Raw genomic sequence first — 21,276 nt, forward strand, 5'->3', positions numbered from 1 at the left:
TTGATGCAGTTATTTCTTTAAGGACTCTACCAGTTCGTCTGAGAGTGGGAGTTCTTCATTCCGAACTTATTTCTTTTTTAGTGATTCCAAGAGCCACACATCCTGTGGTCCTGGGCCTTCCATGGCTCCGTCTTCACAATCCTACAATTGATTGGACGACTACGCAAATCCTGGCATGGGGTTCCTCCTGTGCTGAGACATGTTTGTTTAAAGTATTGCCTGTCTGTTCTTCCTCCCACAGGTCGTCTGATGTTCCACCTCCTCCATATCAAGATTTCACGGATGTGTTCAGTAAAGCTTCTGCTGATATCCTTCCTCCTCATAGAGAATGGGACTGCCCGATTGATCTCGTTCCAGGGAAGGTTCCACCTCGAGGCCGAACTTATCCGTTGTCTCTGCCTGAGACGCATTCTATGGAGGAATACATTAAAGAGAACCTAGCAAAGGGGTTCATTCGACCTTCTTCTTCCCCAGCCGGCGCAGGCTTCTTTTTTGTAAAAAAGAAAGATGGTGGTCTGCGGCCGTGCATCGACTACAGAGGTTTGAACGACATTACCATCAAGAACCGTTATCCTTTACCCCTGATTACTGAGCTCTTTGACAGAGTTAGCGGAGCTACCATCTTTACAAAGCTGGACTTGAGAGGTGCATACAATCTCATCCGGATCCTTGAGGGTGACGAGTGGAAGACCGCCTTTAACACCCGTGACGGACATTATGAGTACCTCGTCATGCCCTTCGGATTGAGCAATGCTCCAGCTGTCTTCCAGCATTTTGTCAATGAGATCTTCAGAGACATTCTATACCGTCATGTCGTGGTCTATCTAGACGATATCCTCATTTTTGCCAACGATTTAGAGGAACATCGTTTTTGGGTTAAAGAGGTTCTGTCCCGTCTCCGTGTCAATCATCTCTATTGCAAATTAGAGAAATGCGTCTTTGAAGTCAAGTCCATTCCGTTTCTAGGGTACATTGTGTCCGGTTCCGGACTAGAGATGGATCCTGAGAAACTACAAGCAATCCAAAATTGGCCGGTACCCTTAACCCTCAAAGGGGTCCAGAGGTTCTTAGGGTTCGCCAACTATTACCGAAAGTTTATACGAGACTTTTCCACCATTGTGGCGCCTATTACTGCTTTCACTAAGAAGGGTGCTAACCCGTCCAAGTGGTCTGAAGAAGCCATGCAAGCATTTCATCTTTTGAAACAAAGGTTCATCTCTGCGCCTGTTCTGAAACAGCCTGACATCGACTCTCCTTTCATCTTAGAGGTGGATGCCTCCTCCGTTGGAGTAGGAGCGGTGTTATCTCAGAGGGCTAAAGATGGCCATTTACACCCTTGCAGTTTCTTCTCCCGGAAGTTCTCCCCAGCTGAGCGCAACTATGCCATTGGCGACCAGGAGTTGCTAGCCATCAAGCTCGCTCTAGAAGAGTGGAGGTATCTGTTGGAGGGAGCTTCTCATTCAATCACCATACTTACAGACCACAAGAACCTTTTATATCTGAAAGGCGCACAATGTCTCAACCCTCGTCAGGCCAGATGGGCACTTTTCTTTTCCAGGTTCGACTTTAAACTCCAGTTCTGTCCGGGCTCTCAGAATCGCAAGGCCGATGCCCTTTCCCGCTCATGGGAGCAAGAAAATGAGTCAGAGTCTTCAGACAAGCATCCTATTATAAATCCGTTGGCATTCTCCACGGTAGGGATGGACTCTACGCCCCCATCAGGGAAAAGTTTTGTGAAACCGATGCTAAGGAAGAAGCTCATGCATTGGGCCCATGCTTCCCGTTTTGCCGGACATACAGGTATCCAAAAAACCCTGGAGTTTATCTCTAGGTCCTATTGGTGGCCAACTCTGAAAAAGGACGTCTTGGAGTTTATTGCATCTTGCCCAAAGTGTGCTCAACATAAGGTATCCCGCCAGTCGCCTGCGGGGCAACTGGTTCCACTATCTGTTCCCCGTCGACCTTGGACCCATTTGTCGATGGATTTTATTGCAGATTTACCCATGTGCTAAAAGTTCAATACCATCTGGGTGGTAGTTGACCGGTTCACCAAGATGGCACACTTCATTCCTCTCACCGGTCTTCCGTCAGCTTCCAAGTTGGCTCAAGTATTCATACAAGAGATCTTCCGACTCCACGGTCTTCCTGAAGAAATTATCTCAGATCGAGGAGTTCAATTCACAGCCAAATTCTGGCGAAGTTTATGTCAAGTCCTCCAAGTCAAGCTAAAGTTTTCTACGGCTTACCATCCTCAGACCAATGGTCAAACCGAGAGGGTGAATCAGGACTTGGAGGCCTTCCTCCGCATCTATGTGTCCTCCTCTCAAGATGACTGGGTTCAATTACTTCCCTGGGCCGAGTTCTTTCATAACAACCAGTATCATTCTTCATCTGCTTCAACACCATTCTTCACTAACTTTGGATTCCACCCTAAAGTCCCTGAGTTCCAACCGCTTCCAGCAACTTCTGTTCCCGCAGTGGATATCACCTTGCATCAGTTTGCCAATATCTGGAAGAGCGTACGATCAGCTCTGCTCAAGGCATCGTTCAGGTACAAGAAGTTTGCGGATAAGAAGCGTCGAGCAGTTCCTGCTCTCAAGGTGGGTGATCGGGTATGGTTATCCACGAAGAATTTGAGGTTAAGAGTTCCCAGTATGAAGTTTGCACCTCGCTATATCGGTCCTTTCAAGATTGAACAAGTCATCAATCCTGTTGCTTACAGACTTCAGTTGCCTCCCTTCTTAAAAATACCCAGGACATTCCATGTTTCCCTGTTGAAACCGCTGATCTTGAATCGGTTTCATTCCTCACTTCCTCCAACTCCGAAAGTCCAAACTCAACGAGGCGTTGAGTATGAAGTAGCCAAGATCCTGGACTCACGTCACCGTTATGGTCAACTACAATATCTTATTGACTGGAAGGGTTATGGCCCTGAGGAACGTTCATGGACCAATGCTTCTGATGTCCATGCTCCTGCCTTGGTCCGGAGATTCCATTCCAAGTTTCCTCAAAAGCCAAAGAAGTGTCCTGGGGCCACTCCTAAAGGGGGGGGGGGGTGCTGTCACGATCCGGGTATCTGGACGCCATTTCTTACCCATCAGATGCCTCCTAAGGCTGGCTCAGCGCTCCAGGACCGGATCCCATCTGTTATCCTGATGTTTACATTCCTGTATCCTTTCCTGTCACTCTGAGACGCTGTCACAGTAAACGCCATATTACACCTGGCATGGCGTCTCCCGCGGCCTCCGCCGCCGTCCCTGAGCTTCTGCATGCAGAGTGTCTGAGTGGCGATTACGTCAGCCGCGGCCTCCGCTGTGTCCGCGTGGTTGGATGTGCACCTGTTAGCTTGGCGCCTCCTGTCTCCGGTGGCCGGCGCTGCCATTACTGTTTTCATTACCACATGGATTACAAACCAAACTTCCCTCCAAGTGTCTGCATGGGCGCAGCCATCTTGGATTTTGTCAGCTGATCATTTCCACCAATCTGTTCTCAGTATTGATAATCTGCATAATTGCCTAGCCAATCCCTTCCTTGCTGCAGGTATAAATACACTGTGCCTGAGCAAGGAAGGCGTCAGTGCTTTGGTTGTCAAACCTAGTTCCTGTTTGTCTCTCTCCTGTGATTGTCTTCCAGGTTCCAGCTCCTGTCTCAAGACTTCCACCATAGAGACCCGCACCAGCATTCCACCTGCGGTGTAGCCTGACTCTCCGATCCATTGTGGATTCATCTGTTTCTAGCTACAACATTACCTGCTTCCAGCCCAGCTTCCAGCAGAGTACAGCTTCTCTTAAAGGGCCGGTGTCCTTTCTACAGTTTACCACTCTCCACCGGTATTATTATTTCTCCGCTCTCAAACTCTACATTTCATTCATATTGCATCGCTCTCAAGCTTCATTTATTATTTGACTGGTTCCAGCCAGTATCCACTCCGTGCCAACATCTGTCTGGTTCCAACCAGAACCCACAGCAGCTATTTTATTTACAGCAGTCCAGCTTTCCCTGGAACACCAGCTGGTACGATCCTGGGCTTTCTTCATTGCTACAGTCAGGCCTGGTAAGGACTTTCCAACTCGCAGATAATAAGAACTGTCTCATACTACCAGAGCTCTGTGGCCCCTGCCACCCTGTAGTACCCAGGAACTGTATTATTTCTCTGCTGATTTTATGTTTCTTTTACTGCTACTGTGATGCATGGAGTTTGTCATAAATAAACATCATTGACTTTTATTCAAGTTGTCGTGGTCACGCCTTCGGGCGGTTCTTCTTCATGTTACTTACATGTCCAGGGGTCTGATACAACCTCCCAGGTTCCGGTACATCTCAGCCCCTACAACTGAGGCTGCCTCCCGTCAGCTCAGGCCCTCAGTTGTGACACTGTGCTTGCCACACTGTGTGCTCGGTGACTCGTGCTATGGGTGTTGTGGACACCCGCGAGTGGGAATAGCCCCTGTGAGCTGGGATTTTGGCTGGCGGCATTGTCAGCAGTCGGCATTCTGGCATCCATATCCTGACCGCTGGGATCCTGAGTGCCAGCAATTTAACCACAGCCCTTATTTTGTGTCTGCATATATTTCCTAAAGGCCATCTTTTTTGCTTTCACAATACATGCTATTTCTTTTCCAAACCACACTGGCTTCCTTTTCCTTGTGTGTTTCCTAACCCTTTTAATACAATGGTCTGTTGCCTTTACTATTGCACTTTTATTTTGTTCCCACCTCTCCTGCACTCCTTCCATGTTCTTCCACTCTGCCAAATAATCACTTACACATTTTCCCATCACTACAAAATCAGCCTTCCTAAAATTAAACCTTTGTTTTTGTATGGGATGAGTCAGTCTCTGTCTTTATTCTAAACCATATGGTTTGATGATCACTGGATCCCAGGTTTCACCCACTTTTATGTCAGATATTCTGTCTCCATTTGTAAGTATAAAGTCTCATATTGTGTCTTTCCGAGTGGGCTCCCTAACTAATTGCTGGAGGTATGCTCTCTGCAAGGAATTCAGAATGTCCCTACTTCTAGTGGATCTACATCAGGTAGATTAAAGTCTCCCATGATTATTACCTCACCGCTAGTATTCCTTATTCACATCACATTATGACACACATTAGTGCCCCTTATTCACATAACATGCCCACGCTAGTGGTGCCCCTTACATTAATACCCACAGTAGTAGTGCCCCTTACACATAATGCCCACAGTAGTGCCCCTTATACACATTATGCCCACATACATAGTACCCCTTACAAATAATGCCCCCGGTAGTAGTGCCCCTTACACATAATGCATACAGTAGTATTGCCCCTTACACATAATGCCCACTGTAGTAGTGCCCCTTATTCACATCACATTCTGACACACATTAGTGCCTCTTATTCACATTACAACACACATTAGTGCCTCTTATTCACATTACAACACACATTAGTGCCTCTTATTCACATTACATCACACAGTAGTGTCCCTTATACATAATGCCCCTTACACCTAATGCCTACACTAGTACTGCCTCTTAAACATAATGCCCACAGCAGTAATGTCCCTTACACATAATACCCACAGTAGTAGTGCCCCTTACACATAATTCAAATGTTAAGGTTATACAGAAGAAAGACAATGAGAACTGAATATGTGTATGGTTAACTGGTACAGTCACAGTCACCCAGAAGTCTTTCTCTTACACATGCCGCAAGGGACATGTCCATACATTTTATTTGAACTTCTGTGATGAAATGCACAGCAAACTGTACTTCAGAGCGCTGCATAATAAATTACCTTCTGAAAACTTGTAAAGGTCAGTTATATCATGTCGTCCATCTTCTCCTATTTCTTTCGTTAATATTTTTTGTCCCACGTGTGTTTTATCAACATTCCGAATGACTTTTGATCCATCTCTCTTTACATTGTAATAAACAATGTCACTGTTTACCTGTAACAACAAAACATCAGCAGGGTGTGATTCATCCCAAATCCAATCTTTTTATATCTGATAATTCACTGATTTAAGATGTGCAATATTCTTTTAATGAAAGACTGGCAGTTGTCACAAACAAATCCTCCTTATACTGTAGTTTCCAATAATAAAGAAAAGGTTGTAATAAGACCTTGGGTACTTGGGGCCAAGAAAATTATGTATGTTTTTCCCAAAAGTAAATAGTTTTACTATCAATAGGGGAATTCCGATGACAAAACACTATCACTTTACGGAAATGCACATGCGAGGCTGTAGACCCTGTCCCTTTGCACATAGGTAGACCCCAATGGTGTAAAACCATCAACCAGTGATGTCTAGCTCATTGAGGGTCATCCCTAGCTCAGTCTGTGCAAGAGTTCCAACTGCATAAATATTACAAGCGTGTGCATGTGCAATTGTATAAAGTAATAACAAACAATCATGGTCTGATGTGTTACAGGTGGTCATGTGTGCTTCCAAAACACGCGGTAACCATCAGACATAAAAGGGGCAGAACAGCCAGTCAGGACAGGATAATTTCCTTTTGAAATTAACACGGTCGAATTTCTCCCCGGTAATTGGATAGGAATAACCTTATGGCCGTGGGAAAAAACCCACACTGTGGGGTTTTCAAAAATTTGCTCCTAACTAGATATGCCCCTAAAAGAATGTGTAAATGTGTTCAAGTCAGACAGTGGCGGATTTAGCGGGGGGCGATTAGGGCGAATGCCCCCCTCTACACATACCGGTGCCAGGATGGAAGGCCGGGTCCTGCCGCGACAATCATCAGCGCAGTGCCGGCCCAACGCATACGCATGGTACGCGGCTGCGTTGTACGCCAGACTCAGGAGGGCTCAGTGAGTGACGTCACGCAGTCTCTGCTGCAGCTACCCGTCCGCCCGACACAGGCTGCTCTCTGCACTAGGACCCCATTACAGGGCAGTTTAACATGTGACCTGGCGCCACTGCTTCCGGGCCAGGCCCTGGCAGGCTGTGAGCATATTGGACAGCTGCCAGGTGTCGGAGCTCCAGCGCATTCATCTACGTCTCCTCTCCTGCACCATCAGTCACTGTGGTGTGCTGGGAGAGGATCAGAATGAGATGTAAACGCCGGTTTACATACAGGACTAAAAAGCTTATACTTTAAACACACTTGATACACTTTAATATTGAGCCGCTGCAATTAAGCTTTCTCCCTTATATTGTTCACAAACCTTGCGTACACAAGATCGTACAGTGTACGCACTCTGCGTATGAACGCCGAAAGGGCCTAGTGACTACACAGTTTGCGTACACAGGCCTATACGCTGTTAGCACAATGCAGCAGCCCGAGTGGCTGTAAATACGCTTTAAACCTTAGCAAGGAAATGGGACACAACACCAATTGTAATTCAAAACTAGGTTGGGGTCTAACCCACCAACGGTTCTTTACTTGCAGGGGGTTACAATATAAACAATACAATACAATACAATAGAAGAATGGCTACAATCAATGGTACATACATGTTTGGTTTCACCTGTGCTTCCCAGTCTGGTCCTCAGTCATCAAGGTAGATGACCTTCAGAGTCTGTGTGTGACCGGGCATGCAGCTGGCTCTTTTATACAATATTCCAAAACCTAACACAATGGATACTGTAATCTCTTTGTCCATTGGACACAGGGATGATCAATTACAGTACAGGAGAGGTCATAGGTTGGTTTGAATAGGTGGGCGATGTCTGTTCCAGGTGCACTTGCAGGTGGTCTCCTCTGGGTTCCCGCCGCATACCAAATGTACAGTAAACTCAGTTAATATTTATATTCTGCTCCTGCGCATAACTATTCGCAGGAGCGTGCGATCTTCTGCAAACCAACACCGGATTATTGCCCTTAAATTACCCTACAGCTGGATACCAAACACCACCTTATAACCTTGTTCTGTCCCCTCCTATCCTGTAAAGGTGAATCCCTTTGTTCTGATACCATTTTAAACTATTGTAACTTCCTGGTGTGATGCAGGGAGACTATGTGTACATTGTAGAGATGAGCGCCTGAAATTTTTCGGGTTTTGTGTTTTGGTTTTGGGTTCGGTTCCGCGGCCGTGTTTTGGGTTCGAACGCGTTTTGGCAAAACCTCACCGAATTTTTTTTGTCGGATTCGGGTGTGTTTTGGATTCGGGTGTTTTTTTCAAAAAACACTAAAAAACAGCTTAAATCATAGAATTTGGGGGTCATTTTGATCCCAAAGTATTATTAACCTCAAAAACCATAATTTACACTCATTTTCAGTCTATTCTGAATACCTCACACCTCACAATATTATTTTTAGTCCTAAAATTTGCACCGAGGTCGCTGTGTGAGTAAGATAAGCGACCCTAGTGGCCGACACAAACACCGGGCCCATCTAGGAGTGGCACTGCAGTGTCACGCAGGATGTCCCTTCCAAAAAACCCTCCCCAAACAGCACATGACGCAAAGAAAAAAAGAGGCGCAATGAGGTAGCTGTGTGAGTAAGATTAGCGACCCTAGTGGCCGACACAAACACCGGGCCCATCTAGGAGTGGCACTGCAGTGTCACGCAGGATGGCCCTTCCAAAAAACCCTCCCCAAACAGCACATGACGCAAAGAAAAAAAGAGGCGCAATGAGGTAGCTGTGTGAGTAAGATTAGCGACCCTAGTGGCCGACACAAACACCGGGCCCATCTAGGAGTGGCACTGCAGTGTCACGCAGGATGTCCCTTCCAAAAAACCCTCCCCAAACAGCACATGACGCAAAGAAAAAAAGAGGCGCAATGAGGTAGCTGTGTGAGTAAGATTAGCGACCCTAGTGGCCGACACAAACACCGGGCCCATCTAGGAGTGGCACTGCAGTGTCACGCAGGATGTCCCTTCCAAAAAACCCTCCCCAAACAGCACATGACGCAAAGAAAAAAAGAGGCGCAATGAGGTAGCTGACTGTGTGAGTAAGATTAGCGACCCTAGTGGCCGACACAAACACCGGGCCCATTTAGGAGTGGCACTGCAGTGTCACGCAGGATGTCCCTTCCAAAAAACCCTCCCCAATCAGCACATGATGCAAAGAAAAAGAAAAGAAAAAAGAGGTGCAAGATGGAATTGTCCTTGGGCCCTCCCACCCACCCTTATGTTGTATAAACAAAACAGGACATGCACACTTTAACCAACCCATCATTTCAGTGACAGGGTCTGCCACACGACTGTGACTGATATGACGGGTTGGTTTGGACCCCCCCAAAAAAGAAGCAATTAATCTCTCCTTGCACAAACTGGCTCTACAGAGGCAAGATGTCCACCTCATCATCACCCTCCGATATATCACCGTGTACATCCCCCTCCTCACAGATTATCAATTCGTCCCCACTGGAATCCACCATCTCAGCTCCCTGTGTACTTTGTGGAGGCAATTGCTGCTGGTCAATGTCTCCGCGGAGGAATTGATTATAATTCATTTTAATGAACATCATCTTCTCCACATTTTCTGGATGTAACCTCGTACGCCGATTGCTGACAAGGTGAGCGGCGGCACTAAACACTCTTTCGGAGTACACACTTGTGGGAGGGCAACTTAGGTAGAATAAAGCCAGTTTGTGCAAGGGCCTCCAAATTGCCTCTTTTTCCTGCCAGTATAAGTACGGACTGTGTGACGTGCCTACTTGGATGCGGTCACTCATATAATCCTCCACCATTCTATCAATGTTGAGAGAATCATATGCAGTGACAGTAGACGACATGTCCGTAATCGTTGTCAGGTCCTTCAGTCCGGACCAGATGTCAGCATCAGCAGTCGCTCCAGACTGCCCTGCATCACCGCCAGCGGGTGGGCTCGGAATTCTGAGCCTTTTCCTCGCACCCCCAGTTGCGGGAGAATGTGAAGGAGGAGATGTTGACAGGTCGCGTTCCGCTTGACTTGACAATTTTGTCACCAGCAGGTCTTTCAACCCCAGCAGACTTGTGTCTGCCGGAAAGAGAGATCCAAGGTAGGCTTTAAATCTAGGATCGAGCACGGTGGCCAAAATGTAGTGCTCTGATTTCAACAGATTGACCACCCGTGAATCCTTGTTAAGCGAATTAAGGGCTCCATCCACAAGTCCCACATGCCTAGCGGAATCGCTCCGTGTTAGCTCCTCCTTCAATGTCTCCAGCTTCTTCTGCAAAAGCCTGATGAGGGGAATGACCTGACTCAGGCTGGCAGTGTCTGAACTGACTTCACGTGTGGCAAGTTCAAAGGGCATCAGAACCTTGCACAACGTTGAAATCATTCTCCACTGCGCTTGAGACAGGTGCATTCCACCTACTATATCGTGCTCAATTGTATAGGCTTGAATGGCCTTTTGCTGCTCCTCCAACCTCTGAAGCATATAGAGGGTTGAATTCCACCTCGTTACCACTTCTTGCTTCAGATGATGGCAGGGCAGGTTCAGTAGTTTTTGGTGGTGCTCCAGTCTTCTGTACGTGGTGCCTGTACGCCGAAAGTGTCCCGCAATTCTTCTGGCCACCGACAGCATCTCTTGCATGCCCCTGTCGTTTTTTAAAAAATTCTGCACCACCAAATTCAAGGTATGTGCAAAACATGGGACGTGCTGGAATTTGCCCATATTTAATGCACACACAATATTGCTGGCGTTGTCCGATGCCACAAATCCACAGGAGAGTCCAATTGGGGTAAGCCATTCCGCGATTATCTTCCTCAGTTGCCGTAAGAGGTTTTCAGCTGTGTGCGTATTCTGGAAAGCGGTGATACAAAGCGTAGCCTGCCTAGGAAAGAGTTGGCGTTTGCGAGATGCTGCTACTGGTGCCGCCGCTGCTGTTCTTGCGGCGGGAGTCCATACATCTACCCAGTGGGCTGTCACAGTCATATAGTCCTGACCCTGCCCTGCTCCACTTGTCCACATGTCCGTGGTTAAGTGGACATTGGGTACAACTGCATTTTTTAGGACACTGGTGAGTCTTTTTCTGACGTCCGTGTACATTCTCGGTATCGCCTGCCTAGAGAAGTGGAACCTAGATGGTATTTGGTAACGGGGGCACACTGCCTCAATAAATTGTCTAGTTCCCTGTGAACTAACGGCGGATACCGGACGCACGTCTAACACCAACATAGTTGTCAAGGCCTCAGTTATCCGCTTTGCAGTAGGATGACTGCTGTGATATTTCATCTTCCTCGCAAAGGACTGTTGAACAGTCAATTGCTTACTGGAAGTAGTACAAGTGGGCTTACGACTTCCCCTCTGGGATGACCATCGACTCCCAGCGGCAACAACAGCAGCGCCAGCAGCAGTAGGCGTTACACGCAAGGATGCATCGGAGGAATCCCAGGCAGGAGAGGACTCGTCAGAATTGCCAGTGACATGGCCTGCAGGACTATTGGCATTCCTGGGGAAGGAGGAAATTGACACTGAGGGAGTTGGTGGGGTGGTTTGCGTGAGCTTGGTTACAAGAGGAAGGGATTTACTGGTCAGTGGACTGCTTCCGCTGTCACCCAAAGTTTTTGAACTTGTCACTGACTTATTATGAATGCGCTGCAGGTGACGTATAAGGGAGGATGTTCCGAGGTGGTTAACGTCCTTACCCCTACTTATTACAGCTTGACAAAGGGAACACACGGCTTGACACCTGTTGTCCGCATTTCTGGTGAAATACCTCCACACCGAAGAGCTGATTTTTTTGGTATTTTCACCTGGCATGTCAACGGCCATATTCCTCCCACGGACAACAGGTGTCTCCCCGGGTGCCTGACTTAAACAAACCACCTCACCATCAGAATCCTCCTGGTCAATTTCCTCCCCAGCGCCAGCAACACCCATATCCTCCTCATCCTGGTGTACTTCAACACTGACATCTTCAATCTGACTATCAGGAACTGGACTGCGGGTGCTCCTTCCAGCACTTGCAGGGGGCGTGCAAATGGTGGAAGGCGCATGCTCTTCACGTCCAGTGTTGGGAAGGTCAGGCATCGCAACCGACACAATTGGACTCTCCTTGTGGATTTGGGATTTCGAAGAATGCACAGTTCTTTGCTGTGCTGCTTTTGCCAGCTTGAGTCTTTTCATTTTTCTAGCGAGAGGCTGAGTGCTTCCATCCTCATGTGAAGCTGAACCACTAGCCATGAACATAGGCCAGGGCCTCAGCCGTTCCTTGCCACTCCGTGTCGTAAATGGCATATTGGCAAGTTTACGCTTCTCCTCCGACAATTTTATTTTAGGTTTTGGAGTCCTTTTTTTTCTGATATTTGGTGTTTTGGATTTGACATGCTCTGTACTATGACATTGGGCATCGGCCTTGGCAGACGACGTTGCTGGCATTTCATCATCTCGGCCATGACTAGTGGCAGCAGCTTCAGCACGAGGTGGAAGTGGATCTTGATCTTTCCCTAATTTTGGAACCTCAACATTTTTGTTCTCCATATTTTAATAGGCACAACTAAAAGGCACCTCAGGTAAACAATGGAGATGGATACTAGTATACAATTATGGACTGCCTGCCGAGTGCAGACACAGAGGTAGCCACAGCCGTGAACTACCGTACTGTACTGTGTCTGCTGCTAATATAGACTGGTTGATAAAGAGATAGTATACTCGTAACTAGTATGTATGTATAAAGAAAGAAAGAAAAACCACGGTTAGGTGGTATATACAATTATGGACGGGCTGCCGAGTGCCGACACAGAGGTAGCCACAGCCGTGAACTACCGTACTGTACTGTGTCTGCTGCTAATATAGACTGGTTGATAAAGAGATAGTATACTCGTAACTAGTATGTATGTATAAAGAAAGAAAGAAAAACCACGGTTAGGTGGTATATACAATTATGGACGGGCTGCCGAGTGCCGACACAGAGGTAGCCACAGCCGTGAACTACCGCACTGTACTGTGTCTGCTGCTAATATATAGACTGGTTGATAAAGAGATAGTATACTCGTAACTAGTATGTATGTATAAAGAAAGAAAAAAAAAACACGGTTAGGTGGTATATACAATTATGGACGGGCTGCCGAGTGCCGACACAGAGGTAGCCACAGCCGTGAACTACCGCACTGTACTGTGTCTGCTGCTAATATAGACTGGTTGATAAAGAGATAGTATACTCGTAACTAGTATGTATGTATAAAGAAAGAAAAAAAAACCACGGTTAGGTGGTATATACAATTATGGACGGGCTGCCGAGTGCCGACACAGAGGTAGCCACAGCCGTGAACTACCGCACTGTACTGTGTCTGCTGCTAATATAGACTGGTTGATAAAGAGATAGTATACTCGTAACTAGTATGACTATAAAGAAAGAAAAAAAAACCACGGTTAGGTGGTATATACAATTATGGACGGGCTGCCGAGTGCCGACACAGAGGTAGCCACAGCCGTGAACTACCGCACTGTACTGTGTCTGCTGCTAATATATAGACTGGTTGATAAAGAGATAGTATACTCGTAACTAGTATGTATGTATAAAGAAAGAAAAAAAAACCACGGTTAGGTGGTATATACAATTATGGATGGGCTGCCGAGTGCCGACACAGAGGTAGCCACAGCCGTGAACTACCGCACTGTACTGTGTCTGCTGCTAATATAGACTGGTTGATAAAGAGATAGTATACTCGTAACTAGTATGTATGTATAAAGAAAGAAAAAAAAACCACGGTTAGGTGGTATATACAATTATGGACGGGCTGCCGAGTGCCGACACAGAGGTAGCCACAGCCGTGAACTACCGCACTGTACTGTGTCTGCTGCTAATATATAGACTGGTTGATAAAGAGATAGTATACTCGTAACTAGTATGTATGTATAAAGAAAGAAAGAAAAACCACGGTTAGGTGGTATATACAATTATGGACGGGCTGCCGAGTGCCGACACAGAGGTAGCCACAGCCGTGAACTACCGCACTGTACTGTGTCTGCTGCTAATATATAGACTGGTTGATAAAGAGATAGTATACTCGTAACTAGTATGTATGTATAAAGAAAGAAAGAAAAACCACGGTTAGGTGGTATATACAATTATGGACGGGCTGCCGAGTGCCGACACAGAGGTAGCCACAGCCGTGAACTACCGCACTGTACTGTGTCTGCTGCTAATATAGACTGGTTGATAAAGAGATAGTATACTCGTAACTAGTATGTATGTATAAAGAAAGAAAAAAAAACCACGGTTAGGTGGTATATACAATTATGGACGGGCTGCCGAGTGCCGACACAGAGGTAGCCACAGCCGTGAACTACCACACTGTACTGTGTCTGCTGCTAATATAGACTGGTTGATAAAGAGATAGTATACTCGTAACTAGTATGTATGTATAAAGAAAGAAAAAAAAACCACGGTTAGGTGGTATATACAATTATGGACGGGCTGCCGAGTGCCGACACAGAGGTAGCCACAGCCGTGAACTACCGCACTGTACTGTGTCTGCTGCTAATATAGACTGGTTGATAAAGAGATAGTATACTCGTAACTAGTATGACTATAAAGAAAGAAAAAAAAACCACGGTTAGGTGGTATATACAATTATGGACGGGCTGCCGAGTGCCGACACAGAGGTAGCCACAGCCGTGAACTACCGCACTGTACTGTGTCTGCTGCTAATATAGACTGGTTGATAAAGAGATAGTATACTACTAATATTATATATACTGGTGGTCAGGTCACTGGTCACTAGTCACACTGGCAGTGGCACTCCTGCAGCAAAAGTGTGCACTGTTTAATTTTAATATAATATTATGTACTCCTGGCTCCTGCTATAACCTATAACTGGCACTGCAGTGCTCCCCAGTCTCCCCCACAATTATAAGCAGTGTGAGCTGAGCACAGTCAGATATATATATACATTGATGCAGCACACTGGGCTGAGCAGTGCACACAGATATGGTATGTGACTGAGTCACTGTGTGTATCGTTTTTTTCAGGCAGAGAACGGATATATTAAATAAAACAAACAACTGCACTGTCTGGTGGTCACTGTGGTCGTCAGTCACTAAACTCTGCACTCTCTTCTACAGTATCACAGCCTCAGGTCAATCTCTCTCTCTCTCTCTCTCAACCCTAATCTAAATGGAGAGGACGCCAGCCACGTCCTCTCCCTATCAATCTCAATGCACGTGTGAAAATGGCGGCGACGCGCGGCTCCTTATATAGAATCCGAGTCTCGCGAGAATCCGACAGCGTCATGATGACGTTCGGGCGCGCTCGGGTTAACCGAGCAAGGCGGGAGGATCCGAGTCTGCTCGGACCCGTGAAAAAAACATGAAGTTCGTGCGGGTTCGGATTCAGAGAAACCGAACCCGCTCATCTCTAGTACATTGTGCACTATTTGGATTAAATATGTAATGTGTTTTGTATGGCTTTTCCATGCGACTACAAACACTACAGTAAATACTCATACCACGCGCTAATACGCAGGACCGCGGGAGCGACCATATGCAAATTGCGAATATGTGCACGCATGGCAGAATAAGTATGCACATGGAGGCCATCTGTGTGTAGTTTGCACGTACTGTGTGTATTGCAATATTTTTCGACTTTGACAGAGAAAAAGGCAGGGTGGAAGCACAGACATTTAAATTAGGTAGAGATTGCAGGTGCCGACATTCCAGTGGGGTAATCACAACTGTGTACCTCCGGAGCAGAGCTGAATAGCTTACCCCTGCTGCTGGACGAAAGAAGATAAGAGAGTATAATTTCTTTCATCCAGCAGCAGGGGTAAGCTATTCAGCTCTGCTCCGGAGGTGCACAGTTGTGATGCCGGCACCTGCAGTCTCTACCTCAGTCACAGATGTGACTGGAGGCAGGAGAGCAACTAAGCCGCGCTGCGGGAGGTACTATGCAGGCAATGCTGCAGGGGGCGGGGCGGTATCGGTCTCTGCAGGCACTACTGGCAGTAGGCAACCAAAGTGCTGGCAGGTCACTGGGGGGCCTGCAGCAGAACTGTGGTGATAGGAGCACACTGGGCCATCAGGCGGGAGATCAGGGCACTTCCCATCAGCAGCTGCTGTCACACAGATTCTATATTCTATAGTCTGTATTGGGGCCTGGCCAGAGTTCAACTTCTCCCTGAGCATCAATGACCCTGATCTTTCTGCCTGGTGGCTGGCCTCTCCCCCAAGACCAGCAGCCAATGTACAATATTCAGCCGCAGATCATCCCGTTGGACTTTCTTTCTCCCCAGCTACCAGCTCCCTCCAATGGTGAGTACAATCTAGTTTTCATTCTAACTCTAAAAATACACAGTTTATTAAATATAGGTCTCAGTCAGATGTGATGTCCCCCCCCCCCTTTCCCTCTCCACCCTTCCCTCTCTTTCTCCCCCTCTTGCTATCTCCCAACCCCCTTTCCCTCTGCACCCTTCCTCGTCTCTTTCTTTCCCTCTCCGATCCCCCCTTTTCCTCCACCCTTACCTCTCTTCATCCCACCCTCTCTCTCTCTCTCTCTCTCTCTCTCTCTCTCTCTCTTTCTCCCTGTCCCTATGTCCCTGCTATCGCTCTCCCTGAATTTTGTCTCATTCCATGTGGCATAATGTGAATTTTGGCTCATTCTGTGTGCTATAATGTGAATTTTGGCTCATTCTGTGTGCTATAATGTGAATTTCGGCTAATACTGTGTGCTATAATGTGAATTTCGGCTTATACTTTGTGCTATAATGTGAATTTCGGCTCATACCCTGTGCTATATTGTGAATATCGGCTCACTCTGTGTGCTATAATGTGAATTTCGGCTCATACCGTGTGCTATAATGTGAATATCGGCTTACTCTGTGTGCTATAATGTGAATTCCGGCTCATACCGTGTGCTATAATGTGAATATCGGCTCATTCTGTGTGCAATCATGTGAATTTCGGCTCATTCTGTGTGCTATAATGTGAATTTCGGCTCATTCTGTGTGCTACAATGTGAATTTCGGCTCATTCTGCGTGCTATAATGTGAATTTTGGCTCATAGAGTGTGCTGTAATGTGATTTTCGGCTCATACTGTGTGCTATAATGTATACCATTGTTGTCCTATTACTGATGCCATCACAGGATCTATTAAAAGAATTTAGTATTTCTGTAAAGCATTTTTTCCTGCTAAAATAAATGTATTTCACTTTTTTCTCTCTGAAAGTGGACTGGTAGCCCAAATCTGGACTGCATGATTGTGCATGTGTGATCTACGAATGTTCAGATGCATGCAAGAACGGCGATTTGCCAGCCTGTACCACCAGTGCGCAGGGTTCTCTCCACTAACTGGCAACATTTTATTAATAATGGCAACAATAGGAAATTTTAGAAGCGAATGGGAGGGGCATTTCTAAGTGGGAGGAGCTATGATCAGGGGGAGGAGTCATATTACATTAAAAAAAAACTAAAAGTTAAGTTTAGATCCGCCACTGAAGTCAGATATGTACACAGATGTTATTTTTTAGAACCTATGTTAATAGATGTCATCAGTGGGCAGGGGCGGATTGGGATCGAACACCAGCCCGGGAAATTTATGGAAGCAGCCCTAATGAGGGCAGAGTCTGTTGAGGGGAAGGGGCCTGTCAAGAGGGTGGGGTCACTCCTCAGAGGTCCTGATTCTGAGATAGACACAGTTGGGGCCTCCTTTGCTTTACGTTATGCTACTGTTTACCTGTGACTGTGGACCTCATTCTGAGTTGATCGCTCGCTAGCTAATTTTAGCAGGCGTGCAAACGCATTGTCGCCACCCACGGGGGAGTGTATTTTAGCTTTGCAAGTGTGCGATCGCATGTGCAGCCGAGCGTCACAAACACATTTTGTGCAAAACAAGACCAGCCCTGTAGTTACTTATCCTGTGCGATGATTCTAGCGACGGAGGTCCCGGAATTGACGTCAGATACCCGCCCTGCAAACACCTGGACATGCCTACGTTTTCCCAAACACTCCCAGAAAATGGTCAGTTGCCACCCACAAACGCCCTCTTCCTGTCAATCTCCTTGTGATCGGCTGTGCGAATGGATTCGTCGCTAAAAGCATTGCACAACATCGATGCTCTTTGTACCCGTACGACGCACGTGCGCATTGCAGCCCATACGCATGCGCAGTTTTGCTATTTTTTTACCTGATCACAGCGCTGCGAAAATCGGCAGCGAGCGATTAACTCGGAATGACCCCCTTTATGCATATGCTGCTACAATACCCTTTCCTGATGCACATCTGTAGGTCTGAATATACAAGGACTGATATGCCCACTTTCAGTGTCTACTGACACTACAGTCATGCCTTTAATCTACTTCTGATTTTCTTGATTTTTCATTCTATAAACCCCTGTTTTTAACCTTATATGTTTCAAAGTACAGGGAGGAGGAGCACACACTACATATAGCACAGTACAGGGAGGGAGCACACACAGGTAGTGAAACACAGACACAAGAGACCAGCGCAGCAGAATCTGTCCCAGTGGTCAATCCGCCCCTGATTACATACATAGCCACCATATTACATACATAGCCACCACATTATTACATGAATAGCACCACATTATACAAATAGCACTGCATTACACATATACAGTGGGGATTGAAAGTTTGGGCACCCCAGGCAAAAATTCATTTTAATGTGCAAAAAGAACCCAAGGAAAGATGGAAAAATCTCCAAAAGGCATCAAATTACAGATTAAACATTCTTATAACATGTCAAAAAAAGTTTGATTTTATTTCCATCATTTACACTTTCAAAAGAACAGAAAACAAAAAATGGCGTCTGCAAAAGTTTGGGCACCCTGCAGAGTTAATACCTTGTACTGCCCCCTTTGGCAAGTATCACAGCTTGTAAACGCTTTTTGTAGCCAGCCAATAGTCTTTCAGTTCTTGTTTGAGGTATCTTCGCCCATTCTTCCTTACAAAAGTCTTCCAGTTCTTTGAGATTCCTGGGCTGTCTGTGACGCACGGCTCTTTTAAGGTCTATCCATAGATTTTCAATTATGTTGAGGTCAGGAGATTGTGAAGGCCATGGAAAAACCTTCAGTTTATGCCTCTTGATGTAATCCACCGTGGATTTTGAGGTGTGTTTAGGATCCTTATCCATTTGTAGAAGCCAGCCTCTCTTTAACTTCAGCTTTTTCACAGATGGCATCAAGTTAGCATCCAAAATTTGCTGGAATCTTATTGAATCCATTTTTCCTTCTACTCGTGAAATGTTCCCTGTGCCACTGGCTGCAATACAACCCCAAAGCATGATTGATCCACCCCCATGCTTAACAGTTGGACAGAGGTTCTTTTCATTAAATTCAGTGCCCTTCCTTCTCCAAACGTACCTTTGCTCATTCCGGCCAAAAAGTTTGATTTTAACCTCATCAGTCCACAGAACTCTATTCCAAAATGCATCAGGCTTGTCTATATGTTCATTTGCAAACTTCAAACGCTGATTTTTGTGGTGAGGACGTAGAAGAGGTTTTCTTCTGATTACTCTTCCATGAAGACCATATTTGTACAAGTATCTCTTTATAGTGGAATAGTGTACCACCACTCCAGTGTCTGCCAGATCTTCCTGGAGGGATCGTGCAGTCAAACGTGGACTTTGACTTGCTTTTCTCACAATCCTGTGAGCTGTTCTGTCTGATATTTTTCTTGGTCTGCCAGATATTGTTTTAACTTCCACTGTTCCTGATGACTGCCATTTCTTAATTACATTCCGAACAGAGGATATGGGCATCTGATAACGCTTTGCTATCTTCTTATAGCCTTCTCCTGCTTTGTGAGCGTCAACTATTCTCAGTTTCAGTATTCTACAAAACTGCTTAGAGGAATCCATGGTGCTGATTGTTGGAGCAAGGTCAGATGAGTCTGGGCTTTTAAAACCTTTGAGATTGACATCACCTGGTCTTTCCAGACGATGATTGAGAACAATCCATGACAATGCCAGGTCTCAGCTGTCCAAAGGGGGCAGTACAAGGTATTAACTCTGCAGGGTGCCCAAACTTTTGCAGATGCCATTTTTTGTTTTATGTTCTCTTGAAAGTGTAAATGATGGAAATAAAATCAAACTTTTTTTGACATGTTATAAGAATGTCTAATCTGTAATTTGATGCCTTTTGGAGATTTTTCCATCTTTCCTTGGCTTCTTTTTGCACATTAAAATAAATTTTTGCCTGGGGTGCCCAAGCTTTCAATCCCCACTGTAGCTCCACATTACACGTATAGCACTGCGTTACATGTATAGCACTACACGTATAGCACTGTATTACACAAATAGCACCACGTAACACGAATAGCACAACATTACAGGTATAGCACTGCACTACATGTATAGCACAGAATTATGGGGGTCATTCCGACCCGAAAGCACAACATTACAGGTATAGCACTGCACTACATGTATAGCACAGCATTATGGGGGTCATTCCGACCCGATCGCTTGCTGCAGTTTACCGCAGCACAGCCATAGGGTCGGAACTGCACATGCGCTGGCGCCACAGTGTGCCGGTGCATGCCAGTCGTCGTTGCCTAGCGATCGCCTCTGAGGCAGAGGTGGTCGCTGGGTGGGAGGGGGATAGACGGCCGCCGTTTAGGGGGCGTGGTCCTGTCAACGCAGGCGTGGCTGGACCGTTGGGGGGGCGGGCCACGGTGGCTGCGTGACATCACACGCAGTTGATGCGCTGGCCGGGAGTAACTCCTGAGATGCAAAAGCATCGCCGCTGTGCGATGCTTTTGCATTTCTGCGGGGGGGGGGGGGGCACTGACATGCGGGGCGGACTAGCCCTGTGCTGGGCATCTCCCCGCATGTCTGAGTGCCTGATCGTAGCTGTGCTAAATTTAGCACAGCTACGATCAACTCGGAATGACCCATCATCACGGACAGACATTGGGCAGCTATAGGGCTGAATGACGTTGCATTAGAGATTGTCCCAGGGCTGGCTGTGAGTGCTGCCTGGTCAGGCATCCTGAGAACAAAGTACATCCTGCTCCTGTCCAGTCCCCAAACCATACACTGTGACCGGGGACGCCCTAACCCTTACACTAACATGATAATGCAAATAATGTAATTAAAAATAACCTCTCTGCCGGTTCCCCTTCAGTGCTCAGTCGCCACTCTGGCCAGTTCAGTGAGAGTGCGGGAGTTGGGGTGGCAGCGGGTGTAGTGAACTCGGCTCCGACCATCGCTTTGCTGCTGCTCCTGGGCCGGGTTCGTTGAAGAGACCTTTGGCCAGGGCCAGGGAGAGGATGCTGCTGGGCTGGTTAACTTTCTCAAGGTCCCCCATTGGTAGAACAGCATCACCACTTTTCACGGCTATCGGCACCTGGAAGTGCCCGCTAGCCTAACTTCTGGATTACATTTCAATGAACCACAAGTATAGGAAGCTGTGTGAGCCAGCCCAGCCAGAGAGTGAATCGGCCTGGCT

General features: G+C 46.6%; 1 protein-coding gene across 1 annotated transcript in view; it reads right to left on the minus strand.

The window, feature by feature from the left end:
• F13A1 (coagulation factor XIII A chain) overlaps positions 1-21,276 on the minus strand; it is a 373,690-nt gene that overhangs the window by 149,701 nt on the left and 202,713 nt on the right. Inside the window, exon 11 of the mRNA XM_063923095.1 lies at positions 5,776-5,929. Within this exon, the coding sequence (XP_063779165.1) occupies positions 5,776-5,929 (154 nt within the window). The remainder of the gene's footprint in view (positions 1-5,775; positions 5,930-21,276) is intronic.

Source organism: Pseudophryne corroboree, chromosome 5 (genome assembly GCF_028390025.1).
Source record: "Pseudophryne corroboree isolate aPseCor3 chromosome 5, aPseCor3.hap2, whole genome shotgun sequence".
Lineage (NCBI taxonomy): Eukaryota > Metazoa > Chordata > Amphibia > Anura > Myobatrachidae > Pseudophryne > Pseudophryne corroboree.